Source organism: Camelus bactrianus, chromosome 25 (assembly GCF_048773025.1).
Source record: "Camelus bactrianus isolate YW-2024 breed Bactrian camel chromosome 25, ASM4877302v1, whole genome shotgun sequence".
Taxonomy (NCBI): Eukaryota; Metazoa; Chordata; class Mammalia; order Artiodactyla; family Camelidae; genus Camelus; species Camelus bactrianus.
In genome coordinates this window covers 26,748,890-26,771,055 of record NC_133563.1, presented here as the reverse complement: position 1 = coordinate 26,771,055, position 22,166 = coordinate 26,748,890, and the positions used below count along the sequence as shown (strand labels likewise).

The 22,166-nt window shown below is 43.6% G+C and overlaps 1 protein-coding gene and 1 long non-coding RNA gene across 5 annotated transcripts in view; one reads left to right on the top strand and one right to left on the bottom strand.

Annotated features, from left to right (window-relative positions):
- Nucleotides 1–22,166, bottom strand: part of NSMCE2 (NSE2 (MMS21) homolog, SMC5-SMC6 complex SUMO ligase) — a 208,544-nt gene that overhangs the window by 888 nt on the left and 185,490 nt on the right. For all 4 annotated transcript variants that reach the window (XM_074353055.1, XM_010972635.3, XM_045508480.2 and 1 more), the window contains 2 exons: nucleotides 7,540–7,640; nucleotides 7,021–7,127 (listed from right to left, as the gene is read on the bottom strand). In XM_074353055.1, the coding sequence (XP_074209156.1) occupies nucleotides 7,021–7,127; nucleotides 7,540–7,640 (208 nt within the window). The remainder of the gene's footprint in view (nucleotides 1–7,020; nucleotides 7,128–7,539; nucleotides 7,641–22,166) is intronic.
- On the top strand, nucleotides 241–22,100 carry LOC141575030 (uncharacterized). Its single transcript, XR_012502251.1, has 4 exons — nucleotides 241–313; nucleotides 19,107–19,185; nucleotides 19,266–19,354; nucleotides 20,826–22,100. It is a non-coding gene; the product is annotated as an uncharacterized LOC141575030 (long non-coding RNA).

Here is a 22,166-nt window from a genome sequence, read left to right as displayed (position 1 = left end):
GCCTGTCCAGTGCTGGGGGCACAGACAACGCCCACTTCACGGGGCTTACTTTCCAGTGGGGGAGACAGATGACCAGTAAGTCACCAAACAGATGCTTGCTGTGAGTTCAGGTGGCATTAAGGGCTACGAGGGCTAAAAAGCTGGGTCACGGGGGAGAGTGTGGGCCGAGGCTTATCTAGCAGGGGTCAGGGCGAGGCTCGCTGGGGAGGTCTTATCTGGAACAAGGGCTGTACGTGGCCCGGGCAGAGGCAGAGGCAGCGGCATGCGGAGAAGCCGAGGAGGCCAACGCTTGGTGCCCAGGAGGAAGATCACGGTCAGTGTGGCTGGAATGCCGAGGGCAAGACAGAGGGCATTTGGAGATGAGGTCGGAGGGGGAGCGGGGCTTTGGATTTTATTTTAAATACGAAACATGAGATAGGGGAGGGATGGGATTTGGTTCACATTTAGAAAACATGGCTCTGGCCGCTCAATGCAGACCACAGGCGGAGGGGAAGCTGGGAAGGGAGGGGATCATTCAGCAGTCAGGAAAGAGAGGGCAGCTTGGATGAGGGCATGGCAGTGATCAGCTTCTGATACAGCTGGAAGCAGAACCCATGAGACTTGCTGATGGACCCAATGTAGAGTGTGAAGGAAAGAGCTGAAGGGAGACTGGTGGTACCCTTCGTCTCCATGGTTAGAACTGGAAAACCAGGTTGGGATGGAGTCAGGCGTCCTGGTTGCTATATGCGCCCTCTGAAATGCCCACTAGTCCTCTCCGTGGAGAGACTGAGTGGGCTGCTGGGGACTTGGGGGAAAAGCTGTGGCTGAAGAAATCAGTGGGTGAGTCATGGTTCTGTTTAGATGTGGTCTCCTCTGAAGGCAGTGGGTTGGGTGAAGTCACCTGATTTCTGCTCAGCATGAACCAGACCTTGGTAGAGTAGAGGGCCCAGTACTCGGAGTCAAGCTGACCGGGGTCTGAATTCTAACTTCGCTGCCTACATGCTAGTTAGGAGACCACAGGCAACTCACTTCACCTTTCGCACCTCTGAGTCCTCAGATTTAAAACAGGGGCAGAATCCCAGTTTCACAGGCAACGCAGCACGCAGTAACGTTCATTCTCTCTATGACCTCCGGTGACTGTCATTTGTTCCCTACTCATCAGTCTTCTGGTTAAAGCTGCTGATCTGTCTGCAGCTCGCACACCTCCAGCACAGACACGCTCACATTCACGCATTCAGCTGACCCTGTTCTGTGACTGGCCCCGTGCTGGCTCCTAAGCACCCAACTGTGAAATACAAATGTAGGTTTCCGCCCCACACAGAGCTCCGGCCCAGTGGTCTGAGACAACGCTTCAAAAAAGCACAGGTATATTAACATAAAAAATAACAAATATAAGACAAAAAGCTATAAACCAGAAGGGGAAGAAAGCTGATTACGGGAGCTCTAATTTGTCCAGTAGTAGGAAGCGCTACAGTTCAACACGGAAGAGAAACTTTTTTTTGGTCTCGATTTCTGGACCAAGGCATCTTTATTTTAGAGAGGCATTAATCAACGTAATGAATAACACGCTTGCTAACAATATTTATTTTTAAAATACTGAAATATGCCTTATATGGTCGGATACATGTGCTAAAACGTGATTATATGAAAGAGGATCTCGGTGACTTGGCTCCCGTGGGCACCACTCTGACGATCTGGCTTTGTGTCAGGGGAAGGATTGCAGGTGCCTGAGAAACGTTTTACACTAGTTTAAAACACCCTGATGTCTCACAGTGAATTTTCTTCAGGCATGAAAGTGAATAAGCTGAGATTATGAAAAGGAAATGGACACATTCATGACTTCAGAAAAGGCATTTTTCATCATTTCAACTTCCGTGACGTGGACATGCAACTCTAAGTTGCTGGGAAGACTCTCAGCTAATGCTCACCAACCCCCCACGCATGCACTCTGACTGCTGGGCCTTGGCCTCCCCCCGACTCCACAGAACAAAGTCTTTAACACCAATAGCCAGACAGTGAATAAGCTGTTTTAGGGAAGTGGAGAGTGAGGTGGGGAGGACTTCCTGATGACATCAGTGGTTTTAGTCAGTAAATGAGAGCATTCTGAGAATGTGTGATGGCATTAACCGCATCGCGCCACTGCAGAGCCAGCGCGTCTCGGTGGGACGGAGCCCAGGGTGACCCGTGTCAGACAAAGAGGACTGAGCTCACTTTGGGGATCAACTCTGTGGACAGAGGCATTAACCAAAAAGCCCTCCCAAGGGGAGCCAGACGGCCTAAAGACACAAATACCGGCTCAAGAATGAAAAAGCCCTGGGCACAAAGCTGGCTGTGGAACTCTGGGCAAGTGACTTAATTAATGGGCTTCAGTTTCTTCTTCTATGAAGGTGCAGTGTAGGGTTGTCATGAGAAATAAGTAAGGTGATGTGTGACGAGGGTCCAGGAATTCACTCAGGTGCTGCAATGCGCGGTTCCTGCTCTAGGACGCAACTTCTGTCCTCAAGGGCCATGCGGAGAAGATCCAGCCCCACCGAAGATGCTGGTGGGAACGGACAGGGCGCTGGGGGAAACAGGGGGCGGGGCATTTTGTCCAGCATGAGTGAGGGTTTCGGGAAGGCTTTCTGGAGGAGAAGATGATGCAGGAGCTGGGAGAGAGCCTTGTTTCTCACCCCATCCCAAATAAACAAACACAAGTTTCTAAACTAAAGAGGAAAACACAAGGTCAGAATGACATGATACTGAATCAGGGCACTCCTCCTCGGGAGACAGAACACCCTACATAAGCATTAGTGCATTAAATCCCACGACATCCTGGTGAGCAAGATAGGTGTGGCAATACCCAGTCTTAAACTCTCGTGTCACTGCAGTGCAGGACTCAGACCTACAGGCCTGGAAGGAGAGGCTGAGTCCTGAACTCGGGTCACTGACGGGGCAGAACATTCCACCGCGGCAGCCAGCAAGCATCTGCTGAACAGAGGGACCAGGATCTTAGGGGTCTCACAGACTGTAGGGAACCTTGGCCTCGGCATCAGCTCAAAAGTACAGGAGTCTGAATCTGATGAGCTCCTGGGTCTGGGCTCCAAGAATTCCAAGGTCCAATCCAGCTCTAGAAAGTTCTAGAAAGCAAGTCTATAGACACCTCTGGAAATCTGAGTGGGATGGATTCCCTTCATACCTGAACACAGAAAGTAACTCTATCCTTCATCCTCCGAGTCTAAAATAATGTGTCACTAAGCAATGAGGTAAGTAATAAAAACATGAACGGTCTTGACCTCAGTAGCCTGACTGCTATTTGTTCAGTGCTCTAGAGTCCAAAAAGAGCTTTCCTCTAAGTGGTTTGCTTCTCCACTGCCAAGAAATTTGCTGGTCCAGACCGAGACTGGAATTCCCCACTGTTTTTTTTTTTTTTTTTTTTTTTGATCCTGAAATTCTGTGAGATGTTGTTGCTGTTCCCGTTTTACAGATGAAGAAACTGAGGCTCTGAAGGGTTAACTGACTTGTTGGTAAATGGGTAAAATAGGGACTGCAAGCGTAATGCTGGAGGTTCTGCTGTACAAGGACACATTTCTGTTCAACTTAATTTTCTCTCTATGCTCTTCAATGTGACTGTTTGTTAATATAGTTTCTGTTCTTAAAAAAGGGAAGAAATGACTGTAGATAACTGGAAATATCTTATTAACATGGAAATCACAAGGCAGTTTTATTAGTAAGATAATAAACAGCCTGATTGTTAAGAGATGTGTTTTAGGAAATTATTCTAACTACTGTATTTAGTTAGGGCTAGAGTCTCAACAATTTCATTCTGACTTAAGCCAGTGGAAAGAGGTGTTCCAGGAGACCTCATGGATAGTAACATTTAGTCAGTGCCCAGTAACACGGTGTACCTGGAACTCCCATCTAACAAAACACAATTAGAATCATCCAGGAGGAAGAATTGAGATTTCTCAAACTGGATGTGTCATGGACGTTTTTAAACAAAGAGAACCCAGAATTGCTCATCGCCCTAACATGCATCCTGTTAAATGACACTAATTCGCGCTCCGTCAGGAACCTCTGGAGTAGGTTCTGAAGGGCCCTGGATTCTAATCTGTTGCCAAATGCAGTGTACCTCATCTCCAAGACCCTGCCCACTCCCCTACTGGCTCCCACAATACTCAAGTCTCTCATCTCTCGTCCTCTCTCTCCCGGCTTCACCTTAGACTGCTTTGCTGGAGTCTTCTTCCTCTGACTGCCTTGTCATTAATGAGTAATATTCTTTTAGGTGGGTCTGTATCAAATGCTGAGGGTAGCATGGTGAGCAGAGCCAAGCTGGACCCTGGCCTCATGTTGCTCAGAGTGAGGCCAAGGTCGCATCCTTGGGGGCTCTCGGTTGGCAGTTCCATCCAGTCCAGAGCGGCACCCGTGCTGGCACACGAGTGGGTCTGACTCCTCTGTACCAAATAACCTCACAGTCAACATCTCACGCCCAAAGCTCTCTCCTGAGTGCAAACACCCACATTTTCTGCACCTCCTGGATACTTCCAAACGGCTCTATTGCTAGGACCTCAGACTTTGCATGACCCAGACTGTGCTTCTTATAATCCTTCCTAAATATGTTTCTCTCTTATGCCCTCTCTGTTGGCTAATGACATCGCCCAGTTTAGACATGTCAGTCATCCTTCAACTTTTGGTTATCAAATTCTGTTGATGGTAGCTCCACGATCACTCTCCTACCTCATTCCCTTCCATCTGTGATTCCTGCCTCTAAGTCCAAGGTCTCATTACCTGTACCTTCATCTCCTGCAAAAGCATCCTCATTGACATCTTCACCTCCTGCCTTTATTAATCCTTCCCCTGAATTGCTACTAGAATCACTTCCTAAAATCCAGGTTGACTTGCCTCGTTCCCTCAAAACTCCACAATGTATTCTCTTGCCTATAGAATAATGGTGGCAAGAATGACGAGGAGGAGGAGGAGGAGGGGTAAGGTTTACTGAGTCTGACCATGTGACAGGTAGTTTAAGTGCTTTACATATATACCTTATTCAAATTTCAAACATACCCTTGAGGCACTTACAACTATCACCATCAATTTATAGATGAGGAAATTCATGAAATCATGACATCTGATGCCCTCTCCAATGAGTATAGAATAGAGAGAGAATTTACACCACGCCCCTATTGCTACCGTCCATAGCATCCTTCCAATCCCCAGCTAATATACTGTAACTGCAACCGTACCTACTATCACCAAGTAGAACAGACTCTGAATGGGGCGAGCCTCTTGGCTAGAAAGACTCTTCATCATTCTTCTCTGAAATCCTTCTCATTTTTCAAGTCCCAACAAAAATACTACCTTCTCTCTAAACCTCCCAGACGTCTTCTACTTGGACTTAACTGTTATTATTAAGCCATAAGAATCTTCAGAGTTTGCAGAATCTGCACCTAAGTTATAAAAGTATGACAAAAACACCCAACTTTTCCAAACGACAGGTGTTTCTCAAGTGCTTCCAAACATCATTTCCAATTCAAAAAAGGCAAAGGACATTAGAAAGTCAAAGTATGCCGTTAAAAAGATGCATTTAAATGTGAGCCTGTTCTGGGAGTTGCTCCCACCCACCCTGGGACTTGTGAGAAATGAGCTTTGTATCAGTGCCTGCCCTTTTCAAATCTGACTCCAGGAGAATATCATAAACTTTGAGAAAGAAGAGCTGAGAAGCAGAACTAGCTGAGAATACCTATTCTTAGCAATTATGTTAACAAAATTAAAATTTTGTTTTTCAGAGAATAAACAGAAAAAAATGCTAGTAGGAAGGGAAGGCTTAGAAGCCCAGAAACAAAGAAAATTAAATTCATAGGGAAAATGGAAGGTTCCTTAGGGAAATATCACATCTCAACGGTAAGCTGAAAACTCAAAACAATTAAAATGTACTCAATCTCGATTTTGCAACCATGAGGCAGTTCTTCTAGAATAAATAGGGCAAATTACTTGACTGAATGACCATCAAGTTATCTACAGTCTCAAATAACCTATCTCTCAGTCCACACCCAGATCAGGAGTGGTGGGGAATTCCAATTCTAGGTCTGGACCAGCAAATTTCTGGGCGATGGAGAAGCTGGCCACACATCAAAAGGACTGTTATCAGAAGTCCATTGAGAACTGGTCACACCTGCAATTCCATTCCTTCGACAAATCTCTGATAAGAGCACAAGAAATGCCAACCAAGTCAAAACCAGTTTAGCCAACTCAGGATTCCATGTTCTTACAGGAACAGAGCCATGGTCCTCCAGGGTCGTGGGCAGAGTACATACGTATGTACGTGTGTGTGTGTGTGTGTGTGTGTGTGTGTGTGTGTGTGTGTGTGTGAAGGAGGTAGAAATATATGTACACAAGAAAAGAAAGAGTCTCCAACCACTCCAATTAAAAAACAAATTTCTCATGGAAGTCATCCATGAATTGACTTAAACCATTTGGGAAGTTGTTTAAGTAACTAAAGATATGAAAGATTTTCCTAGACAATTAAATCTTGAGCGTCAAGACAGATGGATAAGAATTCTTACCTTAGAATGCTGACTTAATGTTTTTTAAATAAATTACCTGTATTTCAGGCTGCAAAATTTTATTTATTTATTTATTTATTTATTTATTTATTTATTTATTTATTTATTTATTTATTTATTTATTTACCATTCCTTCTTGTTTGGGTAAGTGTAGTTAGAAAAGGGAAAAGAAATCTTAGTATCACAGTTCTTCACTTCTTTCAGGCTACAGCACAAATTCATAAAAATCCCTGTTATCTAATAATTAAAATTACATCCAATTCCTCCCTCTCCTGTTTTGAAGGTGTGGTGGAAGCTCCTTCAGCTTTTCCTGAACAGATTACTAATTTTTCCCCTCGCATATTGTTTATCCTGAAAGCCGGCTTTCATGTTTACACTATTTCTCCGGGAGGTGAATGGACTTCAGGAGAGGCGTTTAAGTGTCTTTTCCTCCAGTGTGAACACGCCACCTCTGACTGACCACCCCTGGGAAGGTGCCACTTCCCTTACGGCATCAACTCACCAGGCCTTTTTCCTCCGCTTGTGCTTGGACTCAATCATGCGAACAATGGCTTCCTCTTCGTAGGTGTGGCCACACACTTTATTTTTCACTGGCTTCTTCATTTCCAGCTGCAATCAAGGAGACATTCCGCTTTCAGGAACCATGATGATCAGCTTCCAGTAACTCCTCCAAGCTCACCAATTACCTGGTAGAGTTTTTGCCTAGACCTGGGGCTTCCTCGGTTTAACTTCCCAATCTCATGGCTTTAGATAACTCTTGGGGCAGATGACCACAGAAGAAAATGCAGGGAGACCAGTGGTACCCATGTCACTTGCCCTGTGGGCCAGGAATTTATTCCTAGATCCCTAAGGGCATGACTGACTGAAAACTCTTTCCCACGCATTCTCTCCGACCCTCATCCCTTTTCTTTCCTTCCTCCTCAATTCTAGATGTGAAACGAAGTCAGAAAGCAAACAGGAACCCTTTGCCTCCATCAGGTGATTTGCTTGTACTCTCAGGCGAATTAGGGGAAAACAGTACCTGTGTAATGGGGCAGATGAAGTTGGTCTGACTTTGGGTCACAATCATATCTTCATCAACTCCTTCTGTGCCATCAGCCTCTCTGTCTGTTGGAAGACCATCTAGAGGGAAAAAGGGAAGTTGTTGAGTCTCCCCGCTCTGACATGCCAAGGACGGGAAGGGAGGGACGGAAGGAAGGAGGTTAACAGTTTCTCAGGGTCTATTTGGTGGCAGCCCCTGTGCTAAGCATTCTGCTGCATATTAACTCTTCTACTCTTAAAAGAATCCTACAGGGGAGGTAGGACTCTGCCCATGTTTGGTAAAAAACCAGACGTCGAGCAGTAGAATAACTTTTTCAAAGTTACAGAGAATGAGTTTGTGAAAGAGTACTGTGCTGTGATCAAGAATGTGGCTTTGGAATCAGAAGGACCTGATTATCTTTGTCATTTCCAGCTGTGAGACCTCGGGCTAGCAAGGTCTTTTTTTTTTTTTTTTTTTAAGCCTCTACTTTATAGCTTTGTTGCAAAAATTCAGAGGTGAAGAATTTAGCGTGCTTTGCACCGCTCCTAGCACAAAGACACATTTAATAAATGTTAATTATGGTTGGGCAGTGCAGGGGTTCTCAAACTTTTTGGCCTTAGAACCCTTTTATATTTTTAGATATTACTGAGGATGCCAATAAACTTTCAAAATGTGGGTTATATTTATCAAAGTTTGCCATGTGAGACATTAAGACTGAGGAATTAAAAAAATATGAATTTATTAATTCATTTAAAAAATAACAACCCCACTACATGTTAACATAAATGTCATTTAAAAAATTAAAAGTAATTATATTTTCCAGAACAACAAAAAAAAGTTAGAGATATGAATGGCATTTTGGAAAATATCTTTATTGTTTGGCTTAATAGAAGACAGTTGGATTTTGATTATCTGTGTATGTACCCAGTCTGTTGTGGTATCACATCATGTAACCTCTGGAAAAATTCACTTATGAAAAGAGAGTGAAAAGGGTAAATGACATCTTAGTATTATTATGAAGATAGTTTTGATCTCGTGGGTACCCTGAAAGGCTCTCAGAGAACCCTAGCCCACACTTTGAGAACCGCTGAGCAGTAAATGATAGGGCTGGCTTTGAACCTAACTTATTTGATTCTGAAATCCACGTTCTTTTCATTGCCCTTGCCCCTCACTGAGGGAAACTAGCTAATAGATGACTTTTGAATGGGATACTGAGAGAAACTCATGAAAGCCTTTCTTTCTGGAGAAGGGAGACGTCATTTTGCACAGAAATCAAAGATCAAAAGCGTTTTAAATACAAGTGTTGACAGTGTACTCCTTCCTCCTTCTTTCTCACCTTCCTTTCTCTCTTTTCCCTCCCCTTCCTTCTTTCATTTTGGCAAAATAACATAGACACTAAAACGTGCGTTGCTTTTTTTTTTAAAATTGTTTTATTTTGACTAGGGTTGTGGGGGCAGGTAACTAGGGTTATTTATTTTTAGAGGAGGTACTGGGGATTGAACCCAGGACCTCATGCACGCTAAGCATGTGTTCTACCACTTGAGCTATTCCTTCCCCCCCTAAAAAGTGTCTCGCTTTTAATGTGTGAGGGAAACTCTGTTCTTAAGTTTGGACAGTTCTGCCCATCTTTTAGTTCCTAGCACTGCTGGTCCTGGCCTTGCATCTTGGCCAGATGATGCATCTGCTAAGAATGTACTCCTGGGGCAGGAAAAGGGCCACAGAACACTTGTTTAAGGTCACCCAGTGAACTAATGGCTGAAGCCCAGGGATTCAGCCCCCAGTTACTCTGTTTTTTTTTTGTCTTGTTTTGTTTTTTGTTTTGGTAGGGGTTTCCTTTGTTTTAGCCACTAGTGCTATTTATACGCCAACATGCTTGTTGTCTTTTCTTAGAGTAAATGTCCTGCGAATCAGCTCTCATTCCTTGAAGGAAAGAGTGAAGTCCTCAGAGCTTAGAACTTCCCAGACAGAGCATTTTTAACCACTGGTCATTAAGGTATGGTGCCTGGGGCCTTCCAGCCTTTCAAGGGCTTATAAAAATGTCTTAGACCTTGAAGATCATTGATTGGCTTCAAAACAGGATAATAACAAAAAACTGAAATTAACAAATATTAAAGAGCTACAAAATGTAATGTTAGCTTAACTTCATTAATTGTTGATTTGGTAATCAAAAATATTTCCTTTAGAAGCAATAGGTAGGCTAGATTTAGATTTTAATTTAATAATTCACAAATATGCTAAGATAATGCTGAGAAATTAATAGCCAAGTCATTTACTTGTAATCAACCTTATTCCAAAGTAAAACTGAAAGAAATCTTCAAAAAATTCTGTTAGCAAGAAAATTATATTTAATGTGGAGGTTGCCATATTTTGGCTATGATGTGAGTTGGGGCCTCTGAAATCATTTTTCTCAGACCTGTGAAAGCTTTTTGTGCTTCCCCAGACCTAGCTTTGGTATTAATAGCACAAGAGTCAGACTTCTAAAAGGGTCTCTTATGAACCCAACGATTCCTCATGATGGCTCAGGAAAGCTGGACAGTAAGGAGAAGAGTCAAGGAGCAGGCTGGGAGCGGTTCTGATTCCCTGATTCACTTTCCAAAGCCTCCTCCCATGGGCTGCTGCCCACTTCTGATTGCGTGTTTGACAGTCAAAATAAAAGCGTATCTCTTTGTCTGTTTCTTAACTGGGCTTATTCTGAACTGATGGCAGAGTCCTGATCGTATACGTTATTCTGTGGAATTCACCAGAAAATCTGTTGGATAAAAACAGAGTCCAGCCAATATGAAAGACTGTGGGTTTTTTTTTTTAATTGTCTATTTTTAAATTTCAAAAGGTAGAGGAAGCAAGAAAGCACAACTCAAATGCAATGCCAACCGCTGGGGAAGGCTGAGCAGGGAACTTAGAAGCTGTAGGTGGCTATCAACAGCAGTGATCGCTAAAGAGGGAGGTGACAGAAGTGAGACCAGGGGAGAATGCCAACAGTGAGCAACAGCCCACGGACCGAGTCTAAAATGAGAGCGTCTCAAGCTAAACTTCTCTCAGGGTAGAACATTTCCTCACCCGAAACCTATATTTATAGAAAGTGATATTAACCCTGGGATTCTACAGTGAGCTAAAACAAAAGGTCACATCTGGCAATAAATACCACTTCCACCTATTTACACAAAATGACAAAGCTTTTTGATAAGCCTGGTAAAAGGAAGATTGGAGAGATCTTCCAAAAAACATCCCCTACTAGGATCACAAAAATTTTTTAATTGAGGTTATATATCCTAAGTCTCTCATTTACTTGAAAACACTGAGATTCAAAGACATTATAGGTTTTGTCCAAAGTCATGCAGAGAGTTAGTAAATCAGTGCATGGCTGTATTTTTGGGCCTGGCTAATCTGAATACTAAAGCCAGTGCACTGGTTCTGGGAGCCACCCCTCCTTCCCCGCCTTTTTATTTTATTAATAATAATACCTCAAGTTTACTGAGTGCTACATAGAAGCTACTGTGTTAAGCACTTTATATACATTATTCCATTTAATCCTCACAAAATACCCATGAAGAAAAACTCTATTGTTAATCCCATGGCATAGGAAGAAAATTTAAGCCCCTCACAATATTTTTAAGGCAAAAGTGGAAAATATCAGCATTATAGTAAAGAAGTAAGTGGATTATTTCAGTTTAAATGTTATTAAATAGATCTCAAAAAAAAGTTTGATTCCAAAGAGAAAGACAAGCAAATGAGTCATCCTGTTTTCCATATACATACACAAGGTAAGCTGTTAGAAATAGACACGCCAGCTGCCAACTTCCGGCCAGATGGGCAGATCTCAGATCCACCCCTCACATCCATGCCTGGGCCCAGGGCACCCAAGCCAAGTGCTGAGGAGGGAAGTCTTGGCAGGAACTAACATTCACAGAGGACCCACGAGGGATATATCAAGGGATGAGTTAGTAACTGAGATGGGGGATTTTTTTGATGTCATAAAATAAAAACCAAAAGGAGAAAACATGAAAATGCTTGTAGTAGTAAGTAAGTAAACAATCGAGGATTTCCAAAGGTCTCCGAATATTCCCCAGTGATGTAAGGTTCGGGGGTTAGTGAGGGCATTTATTGGACCGCAAGGTGTGGGTGCATGACTGTTCCCTCGTCTCAGCCACCCTCCTCCTACTTGCTCAAGCCCAAACCTTGGGAGTCACTCTTCATTATTCCTTTCCCTTCATCCCTCACATCCGCACCATTGGCAAGTTCTGTTGACTGGTTCTAAACAATATCCCCTACATCTAAATCTGGCCTCCTCTCTCAGTTTCTACTACATTAGTCCAAACCACTATGGCCTCCTGCCCAGACTTCTTCAGTAGCCTCCTAACTAGAATCCCTGCTTCAACACGGGCCGCCACCCTCCCCTGCCTGCTTCCTGCAGTGGCTGTCTACACAGCCAGCTCCTTTGACTGTGTAGACAGCCATCTCACCCACTGTGCTTGACTCACACCAGTCTTTGCTTCTAGAACATGCCATGGTCTTTCCCATCTTTCAGCCTCTATACTAACCTGCCTGGAATGTTCTTCCACCTGATCTTTGCTTCCCCTACCCCTTCTTGTCGTTTTTAAAAGGTGGTTTACGTGCTATCACTTTGGAGAGGCCTCCTCTGATGTCCCAAGCTAAAGGCAGCACACAGGCATCCTCCCCCACGTCACTCTGCTGTGACTGCACAACAGCCGTCTCTGAGTGCTAGTTTCTCGTCTGCCTCCCTTGCTTCTCCCCTCCCCCTCCCTTGTTCTCTTCCAGGAAAGCAGGGACTTCACTGTCTTGTTCACTGATGTTTCCTAGATTCTAGAATGTCCCTGGCATGTAGTGGTGGCTGATCAATAAACATCTCATTAGTAAAGTGCTTCATCCAACAAGGCATGAGTGGGCGGGTGTTTCACAGGGATATACTTAACACACTTAGCAGACGTGGCGACACACACACGCACACACACACGCACACACACACACTCTCACATGATGATGATTTTGCAGATTTTAGGCAAATAACAGGGAGGACCTCACTCTAGTCGGGGTACAGCCGAGGACCCTGAATTCCACGTCAAAGGGAGGAAGTAAATGTAAGTGTTACAATTATAGTAGGCTGTGCGGTAATTACAGAGGAGAATCCAGACATGGTCTTGTGGTCAGAAAACACACTTGGGCCTGGCCACACACAGCCCTGGTATTAGTCACTTGTCTGTCTTCAGGCATCCCAAATTTGGCTGACAGTTAGACAGTTTTATGCCAGCTGGGAATAAAAGTTGATTGCTGTGTGCTTTTTCAATTAAGCCTGAACATTTTTTCTAAAAGTACTTTTCTCTTGAAAGTTAGTAGCAAATATTTCACAAATATTTGTTGCCTGCTTGAAATGCTTCTTGGACTGGCCAGATTATTTTACTTGCACTATTCTGGGACAGTGTATTTGGAGAGGCTGAGCTGGTACACAGAAGATCCGAGGTCCTCCCCAGTGTGCGAAAGAACATTGATTCCAAGTCTGAAACTGTAGTCATAGTGTCTGCGCCAGCTCCTGACTTGTTTCTTCTACCCAGCAACCCACAGCCGGGGCTACGAGCAGCCCATCTGTAAACTCAGACATATCTTAGATTCCAAATGGAAAAAGAAGTGTGTCAGCAGCGCAGTCCCTCTGGCTTGGAATTAAGAGGAGTGTGTATGTGTGAGTGTGCATGCGTGTGCATGTACGTGTTGGGTCCACTCTGTGGTACCAATGGGTGTCCAGCTTTGTCCTTTAGGTTCTTCCTGCGACTAGTGGCCCGTCCTGAATGCTGGCTCTCTGCTTGGGCCAAGCTGTCACAGAGGGAACTGAATCCTAGTTTTGATACTCTCTGGCACTGGCTGAGACTCTGCTGTGTGTAAACAGCTTGTGCAGAATCAAAATGCAGATCATGTCCAGAGAGGGCCTACAGAACTAAAAATTTCCTGGATCTGTCACCTTCATAGGATGACAAAATTCAATAAGAACATTTTCAACCAAAAATGTTCAACACACATATTGAGTTAATGATCAGAACAATGGATAGAGCAGAATAAGGCTCCAATAAGTTTTATTTATCATACATATGTACATACATATTTTATTATAACCAATGTTATATAATTGTAAATTGTTGTTGCTATTATTATTTTTACCACTACTTTGTGCCAGGCACTGTGCCTGGTGTTGGCAAAAAGTAACCCTTGCCCTCAGGGGTCTCTGTCACATTGGACAGTCACAGACAATGCAAAGCAGACTTGTGAGGGCTATGCATATATAGGATATTGTGGAGAGAAGTTCCCAGGAGACAACAGGGTCAGCCTCTCTGAGGACTTAGGACTGATCTGTAACCATGAGTAGGATCTTTCAGTTCACATTTTCTGATATAATTCTGCTGCCCCCTTAAATGCGACCATTTCATTCACTGCTGTCTCAAGTCAACATTCTGATCAATATTCTTCCTTCTTCAGTTAACTATAATTTGTACTCCTGTCAGGGTCTACATGCTTAGAAGAAGCTATATGTATCCAACACAATTCATTCCCACCCAGTCCAACCCAATTCAACCCAACCGAACTCAACCCAACCCAATCCCTACAGCTAATCCCCCTTCTTTGAAATCTCGTAACACCTACTATATATACCATACCCTATTAGCTTAAACTTCTTCATTATTCACTTATTTTATGTGGATGGAACTTCTTTTCCAGGCAGATTGAAGGCTCTTTGAGAACAAGCATTGTGTTCAAGTCAAGCCAATTCAGCTCAAGGTGCATTTATTGAACACTCACTCTGTGCTAAATACTACATAAATGTCAGTAGATACAAAGAGGACTAAAATCGGGTCTGGTAGGAGAGACAGAAATAAATACATTCTGTACAATGAGTGAAATAACAAAGGTGTTTTGTACAAAGGATAAAAGTAACCTAGAGGATCTAGGAAGGTGGGCTGAGGAATCAGGGAGAACCTCCCGGAGAAAGTGATGACTAAGCCAGGCTCTCCCGAGAGGCGTGGTAAGAAGAGGGAAGGACAGGCAGTGAGGATTACAGTGTTTAGGAATGTGAGCTCTGGAAACAGCTTCCCCGGGTTTGAATCCTGGTCCCAGCACTTCATCAGCTGGGGGCTCTTGGGCGAGTTACTTTACCTTTCTTTGTTTCCATCTTCTCAGCTGTAAAATGGAGCTTATAATTACACCTACTTCATAGAGCTGTATGAGGATTACGTGAGTTACTGTATGAAAAGTTTTTCAAAGGGTGCCTGGCAAATAGCAGGTGATCAATAAATATTGTTATGATTATTAATATCATTACTTGGAATTCCCATGGAGCTAGCATAGAGTGGGTGCCTGCAACATACACGCTCAAGTGAGTTAAAATGATGTGCCATGGAATTATCCAAAGAGAAACCGCAAGACGGTCTGACCCAGGATTCTGAGTGGAATGAGCCCTTCCATGCTCAGAGCAGAGTGAGGTTTAAGCTAGCCCCGCTGTAGTTAGCTGACATAGCACTATCAAGATCTTCAATTTGCTGTCCGCTTTCACTTCCATGGCTCTTTCGACATACTCCTCTGAAGATCTTGAAAGTAAACTGAATGAAGGGTTTCAGCTTACTTCCTCCAAATGAGCTGACATTTTCATAACATGGACCCTCTTACATTATCGTGCACCTGTTAATTTATCTACTGTTGTTTTAGCCGTGTTCTTTGTCCTCAGCAGACATCATGTATTAATTTACCTCCATTTCTTTAAATGCTGTCAAAATATGTCATAGGTTAAAATATGAGGGGCTTAAAGTAATCAGAACCCAGTATATTCTTCTGGTGAGACAAAAATCAATCCACTGAGATCTGGTCATATAATATCCACTTCAAGTCAATAAATACTGAAAATGTCCCCCAACTCAGGACATGCATTTAGTACTTTCATGCAAGTACAGAGAAGGTTTGGTGCCCATTTCCAGCGTACCACGCAAAAGCAGAAAATCGAAGGCACACATTCTGTTTCTTCGCTCTGGGCAATTAATCAGAAAACCACATGATAGGAAAGCTGATTAGCCAGCATTAAGAAAGTCTACAACTCTCAATTATTTAGATCCATGGTGGAGTATGAGGCCAGCAGAGATCAGATGAGAAGTCCCATTCAGGCTCATCTTACATTTTCTTATTTTAGAGGGTTGTAAATACCACCCATCCAGGTACCCAAGACAGCACAGGCAACTTGTTCCCATACTCTTTCCAATCTCTATTTTAAACTAGCTTGACAGTGTCTCCTTCTTTTCATGCTCACGGCTGCTGTCCTAGTTCAAGTCCCCAGCATTTCCTATTTAGAATCTTGCAAAAAGTTCTTTATTTACCTCTCTGCCTCAGTCTCCCCCCAAGTCTAGTCTTTCTACTCCAGCTAACACCTTTCTAAAACCATGGCCTCATAAGCACAACACTTTTCATTAGTTGGCCCAGAGCATCCTCATCTCTTGCTACTCTCCTTAGTCCCATTCCACATATCCATTCCAAACTAATTACAGTTCGCCCACACTTGCCATGCTGTTCTGCACCTCTGCAGCCCTTCACCCAGCAACCTGTGACCACCCTTCATGACTCAGTATTTCCCCTGTGAATCCCCAAGCTGAGGTGACTCCTCTTTCAGCCTCCAGAACATCTCTGTACCAGCTGTAATCATTTGTTTACTTCTCTATCTTCCCAACTAGACCATGACTTCCTTGACAGAAGGAACCCTGCCTTATTTATCTTCGTGTTCTTAGGGAGTCAGGCAAGGTGCAGGAATTTAATAAGTGTCCATTGAATGACTGGTTGCCAAAACAGAGGAGTGCTTTGAATATTGTTATATATAAACTGACGGTGGTAATAAGATGAAAACAGGGAAGAAGGCTGTTTTGAAGGCAAATGTTTTAGAATAAGACAAACTAGTCTTTGATCTAATTACTACTTTTCCAGAAAGGGAGCCATTCTACACTGCCTGGGTAATTTTCCATCCTCTATTCCACTTCTGTGCAAAAGCAGATTAGCAGAAAGCAAGATGATAAAGGTCATATTCCAAGAAATAAACTATTTCACATTATGTCTTTAGATAATCTCTGATTCTATTCCATTGCCCCAAGCCCACCATGTCCAGAGGAAAGTACAATAATCATCAGTTATGAAAAATGTGTACATTATCTTAAGTGTGTTGAGTTTAGCCAGAGTGTACATATAGTGATATTCAAGTACAGCAGTTTTTATAATAGAAAAATGATGGGGAAATCTAGATATTTGACAGACTAAGAATTTAAGTGAACTGGGACATCACCACTCCTCAAATCTGATAGACATTAAAAACAATCTTTGTCATCAGAAAATGCTTATGTTATAATACGAGGTGGAAAAAATAAATTAAAACTATATACGCAGTATGATTAAGTAATCTTAAAAATGGTATATAGAAAAAAGACTAAGAGAAAATATGTCAAAATATTGTGGTCCATTGTGTCCCAGGGACATAACTACTGTATATGTGAACAGGTCGTGGAGGAATCAAGGAACATTTTTTATTTTTGAAGAAGAATTGTTTGGCTTGCGCTTTCTATAGTTAGTTCTCTCTATGAAACCAAGTGATATTTAAGGGCTAAGTAGGACCCACAGCAATGGGGATGGATCAATTGGTTTATTCAACTTGTCAAACTGAAACAAATTATGAAATCAAGTTTAGAGATCATAATATTTAAAAAAGGAACTTTAAAATTTATTATTGCTCAACTTTAAAACTGCAGCATTTCAATTTCGGGTAAGACAGGGGCCATGACACCATTTCACCCTCTGATATTTCTCTAGATTTACTATCCTAATGACAGTTGTAATATTTCAAACTTATCTGCCCCCCGACAAGGTAATGCATCACAACTTAATTTATATAGTATCTTCTCTTGCATCTCCTCTAATTTTGGAGCTCTAGACAAAACAGTCATGAGCTACCTGGACAGAAGGCAGGACTTTGATAATAGAGTACAGCTACCACCAATGTCATACTTTGTTTTGTAAAGCCTCTCAAAATAAACGATAAACTTTAGTCCTCAGAGGATAAAAGGTAGAGAGCCACTGAAGATGTCCATTTTGGGGTAAAGCTCAGTGAAGGGGGAAGTACTTGTCTTACTAAGCGATGGCAGTAACAATCATATATGTCACTCTGTAGGACTTACCCAGCACGCTCATTACAAAATGCCACAGAACCTGGTACTAATTACATATGCTTAGTTTTGCTTTTTTACATGCACTTGATAAAGAGTATCAAGGTTTATTTTGGATCCATTTAAAAATTCTTTATGGTGGCACCAGGTAGTCATGCAAAAAATAAAGAAAAAAGAAACGAGAGTGGCTCCCCACAGTACGTTCAATCTGGAAGACATTAAAAAAGGTCGGAGTCGGAGGGACCAAATCCAGTGAGGCTTCACAGTCCTGTCAGCAGCACAGTTAGTGAAGCCATCCAAAATGTAGCTCGGCTCCCGGGCTCGCCGAGCGCTCAGACCCAATCAGGGCTTCCGAGAGTGAGGATCACAGACGCCCTGGTCAGCCTCGACATCTGTTTTCAGTTTTCAGGGTCTAGTCTGAAGTTAGCCTAACAGAAAACATACCCCAAAAAACCCCAAAGCCCACTGCCAACTGGAAGGAAGAAGAACAATGAGAGGGGGGAAGAGAGAGAGAGAAGAGGAAAAGAAGAAGGAGGAGGAGGAGGAAGAGGAAGGATGGGAGGAGGAGGAAAATGGGGAGGAAGGGGTTAGGGAGGAGGAGAGGGAGGGAGAGAGAGAAAGAAAGAAGGAAGGGAGAAGGGGCGGAGGGGTGAGAACGTCTTCAACAGCACGGAGCCCGAGGAAAGGCACCACCGCTCACACACCTAGAACCAAGTCCTTGTCGCTAAGCCTTCCTTCTTCTCCCCCACCCCCCTCCTCCACTTTCCACATACAAAGGAAGACACATGACTTCAAAATCGGGATCAGCTTAGGACACAGCTCTTGTGAATGTGTACAATAGATCTGAGTCATTCGTTCATTTTGTAAACATGAAGAAATCACACTTTTAAAACTTCCTCCTCCATGACATTCACAGCACTGGACAATTTGCCTAGCATGGTACATTTACCCTTTTCCTTATCCACACCCAAAGCTGTCAGGAGGGGCAGGTTTTCCTTCTCATTGAAAGTGCACATATTCCAGGGCAGGTGACAGAGGGAGCATGGATGGGAGGCAGAAGCAGGGCTGACAGTGGCTGCGGCGACTACGAGCCTGGGCTGGGCCACACGGAAACGCAGAGGACCGAGGAGCAGCCCTTCCTCTGGCAGACCCTCTCACTTAGGACCCCCTCTACGCCCCTCTCCCCGCACTTAACAGACCATCACTAATTATCTGTTTCTGTCACAGTCTCCTTGACTCATCTGTAAGCAACTCAAGGACCACCTTTGTTCATCTCTGTATCCTTAATGCAAGGAGCATGGTAGGGGCTCAGTGTTGATACATGGAATTCAAACTTGAGGAGTCCTTGGCAGCTTAAAAATTGCTCTAACTCTTTTGCAGGAAAGAGGTTCTGTGCAAGACCCAGAGAAGAGTTCTAGAAGGCATAGACTTCGGGGGAGTCGGTCAAATCTAGACCTAGGTACCACGTGGCTCTACCATAAATTAGAGGATAGGTATTAAATTTCCTGCAGGCTGTCACTCTCTTTTTCATTTCATTAGGATACAGTGAAGATGAGATAAAAATGATTTGCCCTCATTAGAGAAAAAGACCGAATAAACACATCAAGGCAGTAACCAAAACATCACAGGTAAGAACCCTGGAGAGTTTCGGAAAGGGCAAAGCAGGGTGACTGGCTGATCTTGTTGTTCATTTTCAAAGCCTGTGGGGGTCCAAGTCCCAGCGCCCCAGTGTACAGTCAACAGTCATTCATGAGCACTAATGGAAGGGAAAGAGCAGATGGTAAGGACGGGCAAATCAAAGGATGTAAGAGAGGAGAGAAAGAAGAAAAACGGCTCTCGGAACTTGCTTTACAAACTCTCTAGAGAAAGAGAAAGATGTCAAGTAACTACCTTCCTGAGCTGTGAGGATGCTGCGGTGTCAGAGCCATGACCTCTAGCCCGGCGTGTGTGTCTCAGCCGGCCTGTGCAGCGAGTGGTGGAGGGGGGCACCGAACAGCGAGCACACCCCCCAACACCGCGGAGGGCCAAGGCTAGCCCACAGCTCTCCCGTGTCTCTGAGCACAATTCTCTTCCTTAGCTAAAAATTCCCTTGGGACAAAAGCAAAACATGGTGAGGCAACTGCTGAGGTGACGGGGGAAGACTCACTTTGAGGCCCTCGACCCCCCGCCCAGTGCGGGGGAATTCAGAAGCCAACAGAGGAGGCGGGCTACAAATACATAAAGGGTGAATAGAGAAATTGTGCAGGGGAAGTAATTAGCACACTCATTACAGGGGTCAGAATTAGGAGCAGTGGAATGAAATTAAGAAAAAGGAAAATTTCAATTGTCAGGAAAAACTTGGTTGGGCCCATTGTGAGGGGGAGTCGAGTTTCGCATAATCTTCACATAGCCTGAAGGCCCTTCATCGATACAGAGTTGGCCCAGAATGAGCTGGAAATTATTTAAAGGGAATTTTATTTTTGTTACCAAAAGGAGACTAGGTTACTTGATGACACACACAGAGAGCCTCTCATATCTAATTTTATCATTCTGTTCTCTCTTCGAAATTAAATTGTAAAATAGCTAATGACAAAAAAGCCTATGAGTATTTCATTCCAAAAATATGATTCAACATCCAAGGAGATCAAAACCGGCAGAGCGAGAACAAGTGAGGAGAATGGAATACAGTCAAACGTGCTTCAATTGACAACAGATTTACAGACAACAGCCAACTAAAAAGGAATCAGCACTAAAAACAGGACTGGTTTCTCTTATTTTTCAGAATGACTTCAGTTACTCTTTCAGAATTAATACTAAGATGGCAATTAAACTTAATTAATCATTGTCGGAAAAAGGTAGAGCATTAGCTTTCAAATTTGAACCCAGTTTCAGGATGACGGTAGCAGTCTCGCAGCTGTTGGATAACTGAAACTTGCAGCCCTAAGCAGGGTTTAAACTTCAGGTTGCAATAAGAGACTACAGTGTTGGAGGCCTATGGTTTCCTAGGATTGGGAGTAAAATGTCAAGAAAATCTATTTTCTCTTCCTCATTTCGGAGCCCAAAGAATGATTCATATAACTTTCATTGAGTAAATGTCTGCTGACCACCACTGCTTCCTAGGTGCGGAGGATGCACAGACCAGGCGTTGAAATGCACCAGGAAACCCGTGACTACATCCTGGCAGGCTGAGCACTGGGACACATGTGAGCTTAGGGGGCCGTGGGAGCTCACAGGGAGGCTTTGAAGCATGACTACAGTTGGGGTGGTGGGCAGTGACGCTGGGAAGAACCTTGAAGGAAAAGGAGGCAAGAAACGTGAGAGAAAGCAACGCCTGCCGTTCCACCAACCTCAGTGGACGGGTTTAGGAGCAGCAACTCCAATGATATGTACAAACACCCTATTACGTACATTACGGTAAATGAAGCAACGCAGGCATCTGAAAGTCAGGCTTTCTGATATTACTTGGTATTTCCCCTGTATTGTTACCATTATTTAAATGCCTTCCAAAATCTAAGCTACCCAGGAGCTTGTCTGCTTGCTGCTGCTGCTTCTTCCCACCCACCCACCACCGTGTACTGAGGGCTGTCATGCTTGGTGGCTCCTGTGTTCACCAAGATCAGTCAGGCAAGCAGAGCCCCTGATCTGAAGGACTCACTGTCTAGTGTCAGGGGAGAGAGTGCCATTCAAATACAGTAGGATAAGTTCTACGAGCTCAGCAATGGGGTCCAAAGGAGAAAGGGGATGCTGAGCAGGACGGGGAGCTCCTGCGAGCCCCGCAGGCAAGAGAGATCCAGGTACATTTGGAGAGCTCTAAGTGGCTCAGGGAGGCTGGGAGAGAGGAAGCTGGGAATGGATGGGACACAAGGCAGACCTGGATGACATCAGATACTGCTGAGCAGTGACCCTTCCACAGCAGCAAGGTGTCAGGGCACATGCTAAAAGTTTTCCTCTCGTATGTGAATTATCAACATGTAACGTTCTGGACAGGATTTCTCAGGATGAATTATGTCTTGTGATGAGGTACTCTGTATTCTCCCCAGCTTGTCTGCTCATCCTTGCCCTTCGTGTCAATTGTTAATTCAGGGCTAAAGCTATAAATACATTTTTAGAGACTCTGAAAAACCTTTGGTCTGATTTCAGATCCAAAGATGTCTTAAGCATTGTGATGGCCTGATTCAGGCCTTATCAAAAAACCTTTCCCATAAACTTTCAGTGTCACCATACACACTGTATTTATTACTCCTGTAATAAATTTCATCTCAAATCCTCCTTCTGACAACAGGCACTGTATTTTGAAAGGATAGACGGCCTGCAGGCAGATTCAAAAGCAGAGTTTACAACACTCAGGATTTTAAAATGCAGGCTTTCATCTTGTACAGTGTTAACTATATAATTGCTAACTTGATTTTTCTTTTCTTCTCTATATTGCTTCGGAGGTTCTAATGAAATGCTTGCTGTCAT